At 37.4% G+C, this 16,594-nt stretch overlaps 1 protein-coding gene across 3 annotated transcripts in view; it reads left to right on the top strand.

Moving 5' to 3' along the window:
* Positions 1-5,912: 5,912 nt before the first annotated feature.
* The window catches only part of LOC127449642 (ecotropic viral integration site 5 protein homolog), a 90,124-nt gene continuing 79,442 nt past the window's right edge, over positions 5,913-16,594 (top strand). Inside the window, exon 1 of one of the 3 annotated variants that reach the window (XM_051713174.1) lies at positions 5,913-5,934. In XM_051713174.1, coding sequence (XP_051569134.1) covers positions 5,932-5,934 — 3 coding nt within the window. In that variant the 5' untranslated portion in view covers positions 5,913-5,931. Of the gene's footprint in view, positions 5,935-6,681; positions 6,900-16,594 lie in introns of those variants that run through there. The other 2 variants (XM_051713177.1, XM_051713175.1) reach the window with 2 other exon arrangements.

The raw sequence follows: 16,594 nt of genomic DNA, 5'->3' as shown, positions 1-16,594 counted from the left end.
TTCGCATGAAATTTCAGTGTGGAAGTAATGAAAGCTGTTCTATATTTGTTGCATCATCTCATTGATATATGAATAAAAAACATAAAAATATATCAGAATATATTATTTTCTATTATGTTCTAATTGTCTTGAAAATGTTTTGAAAATTTGACAATATCTGGGCACCTTGTAGATTCATTTGTGATAAATATATTTACCTGGTCGGTAAAGACCCGAGTATGTGCTGGTATGTAATAATGTTTGGCGAAATACTCATGTATTTAAAGGTGCAATCAACCAGTAATTTTTTTGTTTATGTTGTCTTGAATTTTCACTGACACCTAGGGGCATGGATGCAGCATCATTCAAACAAAATAGTTTTCAGTTACCAGTATCATTGTAGAAATTCACTATTCACAATCAGCCTTGATTAATTTAATCCATGAGTGAAAATGTCCAACAACTGCGAGTTGTATTCAGCTGGTCATGTAATTCTAACATGGCAGCCCCCATTAGGGGACACTGTCTATGTCAAAAAAATAAAAAAATAAATAAATAAATAAAAATGCTATTATAATGTAACTGATTTGACTGGAGTCTTTATTTTAACATAACATTATATATATATATATATATTATAATTTTTTTTTCTTTTCTTTTTTTTTCTGTAACACCATTCAGAAGAGAAAGGTTGAGGAATACTAAAGAGTTGTGGTCATAACCAAGGGCGTAGGTTTGGTTTGAAAGTTGGTAGGGACATCGCAAGGAGGATAATATTCAAAATGTTGGTATTAAGAAAATGCAAAAAGTTCAGTCTGGCTATATAGGCAAAATACCATTATTTTCTCATATAACAAGGCTCATTTACCATGTCTCTGGCCCACCACATTAAATCTCAACCTGTTTTTCTGTTAGGTATTTTATTATTATTATTATATCTGAAGAATAAACATGAACTGAACGCTAGTGCTGCACGATATGGAGGAAAAATGCAACGTGGAAAAGCTTGTTGGATTATACAACAGTGATATATTATGTAATAAATCTAAGATAATTGTAATGTGTAAAAATAAATGTAAATTGTTTTAGTACAAAGTAGATCTACTTCGAGAAAACAATGATATCCAAAGGACATAAAGTGACATTCTGTAAAATGTTTTATCCAGCATTAAACAAGTGGAAATCTTAACAAAGAGCGGGCTAAATTAACAAATTACAAGTGCAAAATGACATCTTTATGGGGAGAATGAAGCATTGACACCACTTTACATTTTCCCCCACCGTCTGTTTTTCAATTCTCTTCACTCCCACACAATTTTTAGGAAAAAGATAAACACTGGCTACTGGAAATTAAACTGCTCCTTTCTACTGTCTGAAGGGTATTGTCAGGAAATAAAGAGGATTGCAGAGAATCCCTGGCAGATATCTCGGCTATCGCTAAATGGGAGCAAATTAAATATGCAGAAAATTCTCCATTAAAATTGGAAAAATTAAAATGGCTGAAAAAAATAAGGAATTTTCAAATCTAATAAAAAAAAATGAATGAGATCTTGAAGAATCCTATTCTTAATTATGTTGACAAGGAATCCCTTTATGTTTTACAAGATAAATTGGAGGACATATATCGAGAAAAAGCAAGGGGTGCGTTTATCAGATCGAGAGCGAAATGGCTTGAGTTTGGAGAGAAAAATTCTGCATATTTTTTATTTTTTTTTTGGCCTAGAGAAGAAACGTGGAAACATTAAGAAAATGTCATCTCTATATATTAATAATAATTTGTCTCATGACTCTGATATGTCTGATATCATCTCATGCTTTTGAGTTTTATAAAAACCTATATACCTTCATTTGACCCTCAAGCATCTACACTTTTCTTTAACAAGATTCAATCTGTGATTCCCACGATTAGTGATAACAACAGGGAGCTCTGTTAGAAACCTTTTACTATGGAAGATCTTTATAATGTAGTGAAAAGAACACCAAACAACAAATCTCCAGGACCCGATGGCCTACCTTTTGAATTTTTTAAAGTTTTCTGGGACTCTATTAAGGAACTTTATGAAGCACTCAAAGAATGTGCTGTGAATGGTGAATTAGCAGAATCAATGAAGCAGGGTCTCATTTCACTTCTTCCCAAACCTAATAAAGATTGTAAATACTTAGACAATTGGCACCCGATCACGCTTCTGAATTCAGATTATAAATTATTAGCATCTCTATATTCAAATAAAGTCAAACCTTGTTTAGATGATATTATATCTAACACCCAATCTGTTTTTTTAAAAGGTAGGCATATCTCCAACAGCATTAGACTAATTTTAGATATCTTAGACTATTCTGAATTGATAAATAAAGAGGCTATAGTTTTATTTATTGACTTTTACAAAGCCTTCGACACTGTTAAGCATTCTTTTATTTTCGAAGTTTTACGTAAATTTGGTTTTGGCAGTTCATTTATAAAAATTATATGCACTCTTTATAGTGGTATTAGCTGTGTCTCCTTAGCTTCTGGCACCTCTCCCTGCTTTATTGTTGGTAGACGTATCCATCAGGGATGTTCCATTTCTCCCTTTCTGTTCCTTTTAGCTGCTGAACTTCTTAGCGTATACATTAAAAACTCAGCCTTTGAAAGTACAACCCCAATTCTGAAAAAGTTGGGACAGTTTTGTTTTGTTTGCTAATAAAAACAAAAAGGAGTGATTTGTAAATTCAATTCACCCTTTGCTATATTGAAAGCACTACAACTAAACATTATATGATGTTTTTCCTTGTGAATTTCATTGTTGTTTGAAAATGTACAGTAATTTCAAATCAGATGATTGCAACACACTCCAAAAAAGTTGAGACAGGCAATTTAAGACTAATAACAATTTTATGATTTGAAATAACAAGGCGATGTGAAACAGGATATGTTAAACAGGTGAGGCAATCATGTCATAGCATATAGGGAGCCTCTAAAAACAGCCTAGTCCTTCAAGAGAAAAGATCATTCAAGACTTGTCAGTTTGCCAACAGATGCTTCAGCAAATAATCCAGCACTTTGAGAACAATGTTCCCCAAAGTCAAATTGGAAGGATTTTGGGCATTTCACCCTTTATAGTGCACAATATAGTTAAAAGATTCAAGGAACCTGGTCAAATCTCGGCGCATAAAGGGCAAGACGAAACCCACTTCTGAATGCACATGATCTCTGATCCCTCAGACGTCACTGTCTTAAAAAACATCATTCATCTGTATTGGATATCATGAACATGGGTTTGGGATTACTTTAGTAAACCTTTGTTAGTCAACACCACTTGCCGCTGCATCCACAGATGCAAGCTAAGACTTTACTATGCAAAGAAGAAGCCCTACATTAACACTGTCCAGAAACGCTACCGACTTCTCTGGGCTCGGTCTCATCTTAGATGGAATGTAGAACAGTGGAACTGTGTTTTTTGGTCTGAAGAGTCCACATTTCAAATTTCTTTTGAAAAACGAAGTCGTTGTGTTATCCGGGCCAAAGAGGAAAAGGACCATCCAAGCTGTTATCAGCGTCAGGTCCAAAAGCCAGTGTTTGTATGGGCCAGGGGTGTGTCAGTGCCCATGGCATGGGTAACTCGCACATCTGTGAGAAAACCATAAATGCAGACAGATATGTACAAATTTTGGAGCAACTTTTACTGCCATCCAGCACCGTCTTTTCCAGGGAAGTCCCTGCATTTTCCAGCAGGACGACTTCAAACCACATACTGCCCGGATTTCTAGTGCATGGCTGTGTAAGCAGAGAGTGTGGGTGCGAGATTGGCCTGCCCGCAGTCCTGACCTGTCTCCAATTGAGAATGTGTGACATATTATGAAGCACACCATATGGCAACAAAGACCCTGTACAATTGTGCAGCTAAAGACCTACATAATGGATGACTGGGGTAAAATTCCACTTTCTAAACTTAACAAACTTGTGTGTTCAGTGCCCAAATGCTTAATAAGTATTATTAGAGCAAATGGTGATGTTTCACAGTGGTAAACACTCGACTGTCCCAACCTTTTTGGAGCGTGTTGCAATCATCTGATTTGAAATTACTGTACATTTTCAGGAAAAACATCATATAATGTGTAGTTGTAGTGCTTTCAATTTAGCAAAGGTTGAATATAATTTACAAATCACTCCTTTTTGTTTTTATTAGCATTTTTCATACTGTCCCAACTTTTTCGGAATTGGGGTTGTATAAATATTGGAGAAAACACATTGATAATCACTCAACTAGCTGACAAGAGTGTCTCTATCTAAGAGATGAGTCACAAGTTCCAATTGCCTTAATTAGTAACCCTCCTTATAAGGGTAAACTTCGACAGCGGTGAACTGGAGTGAATGGGAGATCACTGCAAACATTATTTTCACTTATCCATTTGCACCAAGACCAAAATAAAAAATCCAGTATTATATTTTAATGACTTTCCAGAAGTAATGGGAACTAATTCCAGGGTAATATAACACAAAGAATTATGTTATAAATTTACACTCAATATTTTAAAAATGGATATATTTATATATATATATAAATAGCGAGATTTACGATGCTAAATAAGACGGAAACGCGTCATCACAGTCTGTGGGAAAAGGTCTATTACATGGAAAGTCAAGGGTTCTTCCTCAAGAGGGCGCTCATCGGCCATTAAAGCAGAATCCATTGGGCTGCTTGAAAAACTTGGGATGTTTTTTTACTTAGAAAATATTCGTACACGAAAAGTCTGCTAATTCAAATCTTTAAATATTTATTAATTTTAAGGATTGGACCTAAGATATAAATGGAAATACTACTTTTTATTAATAATCTTAATGATGTCATCAATAACTGCGCTTGGTGCATCCTCAACAGCGCTGAGAAAAGTACTACGTGACTACAGTCGGACAACGACTTACACATGAATATTGAAACTGAGAAAATGTAATAGTCATTCAATTGCAAATTAAAACATATTTTCTGTGTGGTAAAATTGCCTAAATGTTGGTCTGGAAATATTCGAATTTTCGTAAAGTTGGAAGGGACATCATATCATCCCTACCTAAATCTACGCCTTTGGCCAAACTCCAAAAATTGGATGAGGTAGGCTACAGGGGGTGGAATGAGGCCCCTGGTCACTAAAAACAGCGAGGTATGCATTAAAGGGTTAAATGTGCACTCAGAAAGTTTTAGTTAATGTCTTGGATTTACACTAGTGTCCTAGGGGAATGGATGCAGCTTCATTCAAATGCAGTTTTCAGTAAAGATGCAATTGTAGAAAATCACTGTTCACAGTGTCATGATTAACTTAATCCACGTGTGAAAGTGTTCAATAACAGGAGGGTTACTAAGATTAAGCGAGTAGTATTCAGCTGGTCATGTGATCATATGGCAGCCCCCATGAGCGACCCTCTCCATGTAGAAAAAAGCAGCTTTTATATGGTTACTGATTTGTCTCACTGTTGTCACTTAAAATAACCCTCTTTATTATGATGAGTGCAGTTGGTTTTTAACATTTATGTTGAATTTGAATTAAGCATTTAAATACATATAAAGTGCTTCTTGATCATGAGATCAGGAGCAATTATTATTTGATAATTTTGTCAGATATTTGCAAGATGTTTCTCATCTGTTTTCTTTTAGGCCATGTAAACAAAACAGTTGTTTTAACAGCTGAAATATTGAACTATTAAAGACACACCCTAAAAAAGGAAGAAATAAATCCCATTACTTGGAGAAAGCAATTCTCTTTGTGTAAAGCGACACTTATAGGCTCGACTGCTGCGTCATTGATTCATTGTTGGAAAAAGAAAGGTGTGTCCTACATCAGAAAGAAATGAGACTCACGTCAGCACAGCCAGGGAAAACCAGAAAAGTTAGTTTCCTGTATGACATCTTCTGACACCATTGTAACTTCAAATGAAAGTCTGAGAGATATTCTACATTTTGTAAATGGACTAGCCATCTGATGGTGAGTTGTTTTATTCAATTTTCAAGTCTAGTTTCCTTTTTACAATAGTAACCTATTTGGAATATGAAACAGGGAGACAGACAGATGGACAATCTAAATGCAGCATGTAAATGACAATAGTGAATGTCTGATTGCATTTATAAAACCCACTTTGGGCATTATTCACAAAACTGTCAAATTTTGACGTTGACCTATTGCTTTTTGAAAAGTTTCCTGAAAGTTGACCTGCTTTGAATTCAATTCTATGTTGTAACTACAGTAGCCTACATTTAAAGTATTCTTGAAGAGATAGGCTATCTCTTGCTTATGCCAGTGTATTGCAAAGAACAAACGGTTGGGGTGCATTATGTCAGTGACTTTGACATATACTAACTAGATTATAATCCATAATGTTCTCTCAAATTCATAGGCTACCTATCTGTTTATGAATTACTACTGTACATTGACTCATTTAAGAGAATCAACTTTTCTTGTAAAATTGTAAAAAAATAAATAAATAAATAAATTGTAAAATAATGACATTGTTGAATGTCGCTTTTTAATAATTTTTACTTTTGGAGCCTTTTTTAATTTTGTTAGGACTGTCTGGCAAGACCTTATGTTTTTGTGTAACCCACTATTTACAGCAGAGGGTGCTAGAGAGTCAGTAATCAATGCAGGGCAGGCAGCGCACGGGTACGCATGCGCACTGTGCAGTTCTCTCCACCAGCGTAGCGACTGCATGAGAGACTGCTAAAAGAGCTGCAGGAAATGCCCTGCTGTCTGCGCATACACACAGGCTTACATGCAGCCCCTCTATGGACTGGACTGTTGAAATCCGACCCCAGTGTGAAAACTGACCGCTGACGTCGGGTTTGAACCCTCAGTGTATGTGTACCCTCAGTGTGCAAGATTATGCAACCTTACTTCGCTCCATGGAAAGTTAATATTTAGTTAAACCCCCTGGAATTGAAAAAGGCTTCAAGGTAAACAGTTTGAGACGTTTTTCTTAATCTAGTGTGGTTATCTCTCTGCCTGTTGCAGTAGGAGGCTGAATGCCGACCAACGTCCATTGCTTGTTGTGATTGTTTTGGTAGTTGCCCGTATAGTTATTAATTCTCATTTTATCTCACTTCTGGTCAGCCACTAAATAACGTTGAAATACTAAAATACGGTTTAACAGTTGTCAGTTTGGGGACTTTTAAAACAGTTCCAGCATGTTGAGGTGTATACTGTCCGTTAGCCGCTACTGCTAACTCACTTAGCCTCAGACGTCTCTATGAGAAACACTGTTTAACATTGGCCAGCCTGTATTATGCATACTAATATAAGCTGCCATATGTTTGCAACATTTATTTTTTTATGCGATTTTCTCAATCATGCGTAGCCTACATAATGCACGACTGATCTCGTGAGCTGCTCAGTGGATTGATTAGCTTGTATTTAAAAACCAGTGGATGACTTGATTCGTTCTTTTTAATGTTATTTGTTTGCGTTTTGACAAATAGTTCCACACGTGTACTTATTTAAGTCCCAGGTTATCAGAGGTTAATCACAACATTGTCATCACAGTGCCACGTTAAGATGTCTTGGGTGGGATAACTACCCATTAATCAGAGGAAACAAGAGAAGAGTGATCGCATTGAACAGCAACAGACACATGCATCCATTGTGTTTTATAGTATTTCACAGAGCAGGTGTCAATAAATCCTGATTAGCTGAATTACAATGCTACAGTAGCAGGAGTGTTTTATTATTATTATTTTTTTTTACTGTATGCATCCACTCTAAAGTGTTGATGTCTTTTTTGCTTGAGTCTTGCAGAGAGCCTGAAGTAAAACCACACTCCTTGACTACTGTGCCATTTTGCTGGATATTTAAATTAAGCCTTTACCAGGACCTTTTCTAGGTTTTTGGAGGACTTCTGAAACCAATTCTACAACCAACAGTGTCATAGAGCTGCCTTAGACTTTTTGGATTTTTATGTTTTCGATATGTTAGATGACGTGTACTATTATGATATCATTTGTTATGCGGTTGATCATCACCATAGACTAAATTAATTAATGCTAAGCGGTTAATTAATCGTTGGCTTTTTAGGAACACTACCAATTACTTTATTTTTTTTTATTATTTATTTATTTATTTTTTTTTATTTTATCCCCTTTTCTCCCCAATTTGGAATGCCCAATTCCCAATGTGCTCTAAACCCTCGTGGTGGTGTAGTGACTTGCCTCAATCTGGGTGGCGGAAAACAAATCTCAGTTGCCTCTGCGTCTGAGACCGTCAGTCCATGCATCTTATCACGTGGCTTGTTGAGCACGTTACCGTGGAGGCTTCATGCTATTCTCCGGCATCCATGCACAACTCACCACGCACCCCGCCGAGAGCGAACCACATTATAGCGACCACGAGGAGGTTATCCCATGTGACACTACCCACCCTAGCAACCGGGCCAGTTGTTTGCTAAGGAAGCCTGACTGGAGTCACTCAGCACGCCCTGGATTCGAACTTGCAACTCCAGGTGTGGTAGTCAGCGTCTTTACTTGCTGTGCTACCCAGGCCCCCGACTACCAGTTACTTTGATATTTTTCACCCCTCCATTTAGCATGATATCCTTGGCATTTATGTTTTCAAAAACCTTTTAATGTGGCAAAGGATTACTAGTCCAGCTGTCCTCAAAAAGCAACTTCCTCCAGTTCAGATTCTTACTTCTCAACCTATCAAGGTCGATAGAACCACGAGTGAAACATGAACCATTGGCTTTGCAGTGATTACAGCTGATCCTCTCTGATTGCTTCTCATCTACTTTAGTTGTGAACACATCCTTCTCACTGTGCAGGGTGCACCAAGCTACAGCGTTTTGTTTTAGTATATTACTGGAAAATGCACATTCCAGATGTGGACTGTAGTATGACCTGAGGTATGTGTGTCAATGAGATGATAAGGTTTCCTTGATTTGTCAAGCTGGTAATGTTTTATATGAACATCATGCTTCTGACACATTAAAAAGCGTAATTTCTAGCATAGAGTGTGTGTATGTTATGCTTGGAATGCTAATAGTTAATGTAGATGTTATGATCCTGTCCTGTTATTCTCTGACTCGAGTGTGATATTGGAACCAGATGTCTTAGTGGTGGATTGGATTAAAAATGACTTGCCTGTACTTGCCTTGGAACACTTTTTATCTGTAAAAGGGGTTGCTTTTGTATTATTTTTACTTTTTTACTTTCATATTTTTCCATGTAACTTTAAAGCAGCAGATACTGGGATCGTGCATTGCATTGTTTTAAAAGACCCAGCCATGTTGATGACACACTGCTCCGTTTCACTTAATATAATTTGTTGCCTTTAATAGAAGAAGGAGATCACCTACAGGAATGCTAGTTTTAGTTCTGCTCTAAGTGGCCTCTGAACATTTGGCTTGGTCTGAACTTGTTTCTATCTCCCTTTCTTTCTGGTCCTTTTTTTCTTACTCCTTCACTCCAGCCAAACACACAAAAGCCAAGCGTACACTACACGACTTGTCGTTGGCGCTCAGCTTCTCACTAGCTGGGTTTCCATCCAGCTATTTTTATGCGTATTTTGATATTGAACATAAAAAAGCCTGAATGGAAACCTTTGATATGCAAATAAACATTCTAAATTTGCATAAAATGTAATGCGCTAGGAGGAGGTGAATTTTCTAGAGTTTTGCATAAGTTAAAATGCACATTAAAGTGATGGAAACAGTTCATTCACAAAGCTATGACATGTTTTGACCATTCGGCATGTGTTATGAGCGTGCGATAGCTTGATGTGACTGGCCCAATGAAAGATAAGACCTTGGCACACAATTCTTTGAACATAGCCCTTGTCATTTGGAAGTGTTTAACCCACAGCTGGTCTATAAAGTTGGTCCTCACAATCCGCCACAACAGTTTTGAGAGCGGGCGCTCCCAGGTATTTGGAGACTGGTGGCATGTGGGCATTGCAGCCATTTCAGCCCCATTATATCAAATACTACACACTTAAAATTAGATACTTTCTCCAATATTGCTCCAAAACTCTCCCCGAAGCAGGGAGGTCATTCAGCTTCACCATCATGATGAGGTGGCTCTCTCATGATAATGAGCATTACGTAGTGGATGGAAATGCAGAACAATTAATATTTTCTTAAGTCAAATGTTTTGAAATGTGATTAAAAAATGCTAAACATTTAGATGGAAACCCAGCTAGTCTTGTTTTTTGTCGTGCTTTACTACTGGTCTTCACTGTATGATTATAATACATTAATACTTTTTAAAGCTACTGAAGTTACCCAGTCAAAAGCAGTGATTGTTTTCTCGTTTTCTTGTTATGACACACACTAGACGGCAGCAGGTCTATTAGCTTACATTTAAACTTACAATTCCGACATTTTAATACAAATCTGCTGTTTTCTCCACTGTTTACGTTCACTTTAGACATCACTCTCTGTGTTTACATGAATACCTCACCAAGACTGGCATTTTGGCAGAATTTTGAAAAGTATTTGACTGTTCAGGCGCGCATTAGCGAGAGCATTTTTGGAACATGCGCATGTTCAGCACACACACAGATGCCGCCTGTCAATCAAACAGGGTGCAGCTGTTACTAGATCGCTTGCGATCAACAGCAGAATAAGAATATTAACTTTCTTATAAGTGACACAGGCCTAGGCTATCACAAATATAGCTAGTTACTTTTCATTATTGATGTTTTAATCAGTCTGCTTGTCCGGTCGGGCAAGTAAAATTCTCTTTCACTTGCCCCATCAAAAATCCTGCATATGCTTGTACACTGTCACTGATTACATTTAAGTATTTTAATTTAAAATAGTCTTGTCACTTGTTTCTAAACTATTCTTTCAAAAAATTGTGTATGCTTATCCAGTAAAATAATGTTTGCCATAGTATAAATTAACTAATGAAATCAGACAGTACATGTGGCATCAGGAGGACTTTAAAATATCTGGACCGTTAGCATTATCTGTAAAACCTGTGCAAATTTACTCTTGCGCTGAAAAGACTCATCCCGGTGCTTACTGTATTACATGCGCATACATGAGCAGGAGAAAACCCAAAACTAGGGGTGTAAATCGCCAGTTTCATCAAGATATGATCTTGTATTGATTCTCTTCCGATGTTTGCCAAAACCTCAAAGTCTGTCATGATTCGATTCAGGGGCCTGTGATCGATATTAAGATATTATGTGCCTATTTTACGCAATCAGTTACATTTATTATATCAAAAATGCAACCAAAATATAATTTTATATTTAATTGAGCTCTCTGAAAAGTGCAAATCCAGCATCCACATTGGGATATCCACAACAAATAAGGTACTTCAGTTAATACAGAAAAAAATATATAAAAAATAAAGTCATACATTCACATACAAGTGATTATCAATCTTTAGCCGTTTGACATGGTTGAATTGCTCCAAAACTTCTCATGTAGAATTCAAATGTGTCGCATGCGGCCATGCGCCACCATATTGAGGGAAACCCGATTTAATCACGTATGTGAGCAGATCCGCGCTATCCTGTCACCAGGATAGAGCAGAGTGCAACTTCAGTCACTCCACACACATCCGTGTCCTACATGAGAAGCATATTTAGTGCTTATAAAGTGAGATTATTATCATTAAGGTTGCTGCATCGCAGGACAGAAATGCGTTAAAAGTGAAAGAGTGTTAAAATAAAGTTGTATCTTAAAAATATATATATACATCGTTCTTTACGTGTTGTATCGATGACATCACATCGTTGGTTAATTGATCGATGCATCGATCCAGATAGATGGATCGTTACTCCCCTATTAAAAACCGGCACACCTTGACTGTAGAGACTTCAGTCTGATATCCATGAAAGCAGCACAATTGATTACATTGAAACTGAAATCGTGGTATGATGTTGGACAGTTTAATCAATGATTGCGGTCCCTGTCTCCATTGCGATCGGTTTGATTGACACTGATGCACGCGCTCACTTGATCATTAGAGTTTAACAGAGACTCTGTGGTAAGAACAAACAGTTTTGCGAAATACGTGCCTGATTTTGAATTATTAACATGTTTACATTATAAAACATAGAAAAAAGCAGTAAAATGTAAGTTCTCTCTCCAGCGCATAACTTTCACACATCAAACAGCACACGCCCTCTGTCAATTCCCCTGATGCAGCAACCGTTCCACATTAATGTGTATGCTTATTATGATCTTCTTTGAAGTGTTTATAAAGTGTTCTCGTGCGCTGGCCAACTTGGGTCGTTCAACTAATCTCTGTTGTTTTTCAAATGAGTTTCATAATGCAACACATTTTTCCACTTGGCTGTGAAGTGATGTCACTGACAGGGCTTCTCCGTGCTTACCACAAATATCCAGCTAATTAATAATGAAATTCGTTTTTGATTTCTATTATCGATAATAATCGATTTTATCAATTAGTTTTTGCAGCCCTAGCTCACACCTGACAACAAGATGTCTAGATTTCGTAGCATCTGGGACTAGTCTAGACATGTCGCAGGAGTGCGCACACAATAAAACCCTTCGTCGTGAGATCTAAGACTCCTCTTTGCATGCAGAACAGTCGACGACTCAAAACATCAAAGGAGACGAGCTTGAGTGGTATAGTGTCCACTAGGTATAAGCAGACCTCATTGTACTTCCTGTATTGCAGAGCAATCTTGCCATCTCAGGGGCCGTTTACACGATTTATGTTTACACGTTTTATGCATTTTGGCTGTTCGTTTACACGACAACGGCGTTTTGGGGCCTGAAAATGCAAACTTTTGAAAACGGGTTTGAAAGTGCAAGTTTTTGAAAAGGATCACGTCATGCACACGCGTATTACATGTTATATAAAGAATGATGGATTGAAAGTCATCAATTTGAGATGTATAATTATCAATATGAATACTGGTGTCTGTGCAAATAACAATAATCAACAATTTATTCATGTGGAGTGTGAACATTGTACAGTAGGCAGAACCTGCAATTTGAAAATCTTGAAATGAATGTATGGATTCAGATGGGGAAAATGTATTTGTATTTTAAATTGTATTTATTTATTTACTTAATTTTATTTGATGTACCTTTACCCTGCAATTCATTCACCCACCGCTTATGTATATAGCCTATAGACAGAGATGTGATGCCATGTACAGTATTCAGTGATATGCTTAGTATATGAAAACATGAGGCAGTGAAAATGCATGTTAGATCCAGTGTATGCAAGACCTCCCTCTCCATCAGAAGATATCCATATATCAGAGTTCTGTCTGATATCGAAAACCAGTCAACATCAACAGCATGTTATGTTAACTTACTCTCCTACCAGTCCAAGAGTCAGCAGGGGGAATACAGAAGAAGGCAGGAGATGAAGTGATGGTAAAAATGAGCAGAGTTTATTGAATAATCTTGAGTTCAGTCTATAGGCATGCACGCGAGTACTTCAAAATGCGCAAGACATTCAAAACTACAGTGGTGGACTACAGGACTGTGTTTGTGCTGCTCAAGATTTTGAGTTTATTGACACTTCTTCAGCAAAGTGTAGATTTACTGCATCACTACTACGACCAGCGATCGCCATCTTCATTGTATTCACCGCTCTGTGGAAGAATGCTTATGTGCGCAGGTGCGTAGTGTTTCTTTACAAAGTGACATCGCCAACTACTGGCCTGGCATGAATAATACAGCGTTTTTAGTTGTTTTCGCGGATCCGTGTGAACGGGGATCGTTTTGACAACGTTGTCGTCTGTACGCGAAACTTTTCAAAAACGCAAAGGAAAAACTTTCCTGTTTTTAGTACATCGTGTAAACGTACCCTCAGACTGCATGATGGAGGGAATTTCTAAGTTGCAACATTTGTAGCTTCCCTCACAGCAAAATGCTGACCAGTGAAAGAGAGAGGAAAGATATAATGCAACAAAAATAAATCTGCTTGGTACACAAGGTGTACTAGGTCCCTGATTGGGTTGGTCTGTTGGTTTTGTTGTTCCTGTCTTTCTCACAAAAAAGCACATTGGTTGGTCTAAAACAGTGATTCTTATTGTTGTGTTATGCCATGTCTTTATTCACTTCATACAGTATTCAGAAGAGTCATTGTGTGCCTGACATTGTTAGCCTCTTAGACAAACAATGAGGAAAACTAGAACTGATGCCTTCATTTATTCATGCCATTGCAGGAGTAGTTTGTTGGATAAGACACCACCATTTTTTAAGTTAGTATGGTTTCTGAAGACCTTAAACATTCCATTACAATAAGTCCCTAAAGCATGATTGTAAATCAGTGGTTTAGTATTACATAATCTGGGAAGTCATCTGTACCATGGGAACTCCATAGACAATGAATAAAAAGTGTTAATCTGCTGTTTATCCTTAAAGGTGCACTCGGTAATTTTTTCCTCATTAAAAAAGTTTTACTCCTAAAGACATGAATTGTAATTTTGTAATATATGTAGGAAATCAGGACCACTCAAATTAAAATGAAGACTCAAGTCATATCAGTATCCTTACAAAAGCTATGAAAGCTCTACAGTACATGGAGAGGGTCCACACATGGGGGTTGCCATGTTAGAATCACATGACCAGCTGAATACTACTCGCTTAATCTCAGTAACCGTCCTGTTATTTGTCACTTTCACTCATTGATTAAAGTAATCATAGCTGACTGTGAATATTACATTTCTACAATGGCATCTGAAACTGAAAACTATTGATTTTAAATGATGCTGCTTCCAAGCCGCTAGGTGTCAGTGTAAGTCCAAGATGACACAAAAACAAAAGATACTGAGTGCACCTTTAAAGTTGCTGCGATGGGAGAAAGGTGCCAAATGCTGTTCCTAACAAACTGAGGCCCCTTTGTACAATGGGCTAAAGTTACTTTAAAGTTCCTTGATGAACGCAGCTCTATTTGGTGTTTTGATTTATTTCCTGCTGAAACAAGAAGTGGGATATAGTTAGATATAGTGGGATATAAAGTGGGAAGAATAGTTCGCCTAACTATAGTTTACAGCTGCACATAATACCCCTTTCCACCATGCTGGTTATGTTAGAGCCAGCGAAACTGTGTGCCGATCTCAATACCGGCCTGCTGTTCTACTGACTTGAGAATCGAATGATGATTTAACTGACAACATTACATAAGTCGCCCACAGATGCACACGGCACATGGCACTCTTTGCTTACAAAGAGGCTGGAGCCATTGTGCAAGTCCAGTGGAGATGAATGAGAAACAAACAAGCAAGTAAAAGATCACAATGTCAACGTTTTAAAAAAACACTTTCAAAATTAAAAACACTTAGTTGTGCAGTACATCCAAAGACACCTCTGAAAAATGCCTGCATTAAAAAATATGAATAAACTTCAGCCACTTTCTCCGCATCCGACTGATGCATGCGATAGAAGCATTCAGGCGTAAATTGCCTTGAACAGTGAATTTGCCATTATTCCTCCTTCCAAATGTGCAAATTCAAACCAGCAGGCCTGTTACCAAGGTAGTTTGAGTGTGGAACAGGGTTTTTAGGATGGAAACAGACGAAAATACACCTTTTCACGATTTCTGCATTTGAAGCTAGGTTTGTGTACAATATCAGGCTCTTGAAGGGACGTGATTAAAACTGACTAAAAACTTTGTTTTAACATTTGGCTTAACTGCCCAGTGCTCTCACATACACTGGTGGCCAAAAGTTTGGAAAAATTTACAGATATTTACCTCCATATGGAAAGAAATTGGTACTTTTATTCACCAAAGTGGCATTCAGCTGATCACAATGAATAGTCAGGAAATTAATTACATCAAAATGTACTATTACAATTTGAAAAAAAAAAACTACTTCAAAGATTTCTCATCAAAAAATTCTCCACATGCAGCAATGACAGCTTTGCAGATCCTTGGCATTCTAGCTGTCAGTTTGTCCAGATACTCAGGTGACATTTCGCCCCACGCTTCCTGTAGCACTTGCCATAGATGTGGCTGTCTTGTTGGGCACTTCTCACACACCTTACAGTCTAGCTGATCCCACAAAAGCTCAATGGGGTTAAGATCCATAACACTCTTTTCCAATTATCTGTTGTCCAATGTCTGTGTTTGTTTGCCCACTCTAACCTTTTCTTTTTGTTTTTCTGTTTTAAAAGTGGCTTTTTCTTTGCAATTCTTCCAATAAGGCCTGCACCCCTGAGTCTTCTCTTTACTGTTGTACATGAAACTGGTGTTGAGCAGGTAGAATTCAATGAAGCTGTCAGCTGAGGTCATGTGAGGCATCTATTTCTCAAACTAGAGACTCTGATGTACTTATACTCTTGTTTAGTTGCAGCTGGGCCTTCCTCACCTCTTTCTGTCCTTGTTAGAGCCAGTTGTCCTTTGTCTTTGAAGACTGTAGTGTACACCTCTGTATGAAATCTTCAGTTTTTTGGCAATTTCAAGCAATGTATAGCCTTCATTTCTCAAAACAATGATTGACTGATGAGTTTCTAGAGAAAGCTGTTTCTTTTTTGCCATTTTTGACCTAATATTGACCTTAAGACATTCCAGTCTATTGCATACTAGGGCAACTCAAAAACAAACACAAATACAATGTTAAGCTTCATTTAACAAACCAAATAGCTTTCAGCAGTGTTCGATGTAATGGCAAGTGATTTTGTAGTACCAAATTAGCAATTTATCATGATTACTCAAGGATA

This window comes from Myxocyprinus asiaticus, chromosome 12 (genome assembly GCF_019703515.2).
Source record: "Myxocyprinus asiaticus isolate MX2 ecotype Aquarium Trade chromosome 12, UBuf_Myxa_2, whole genome shotgun sequence".
In the NCBI taxonomy this organism is placed as follows: domain Eukaryota; kingdom Metazoa; phylum Chordata; class Actinopteri; order Cypriniformes; family Catostomidae; genus Myxocyprinus; species Myxocyprinus asiaticus.
This window is presented reverse-complemented; position numbering and strand designations above follow the sequence as displayed.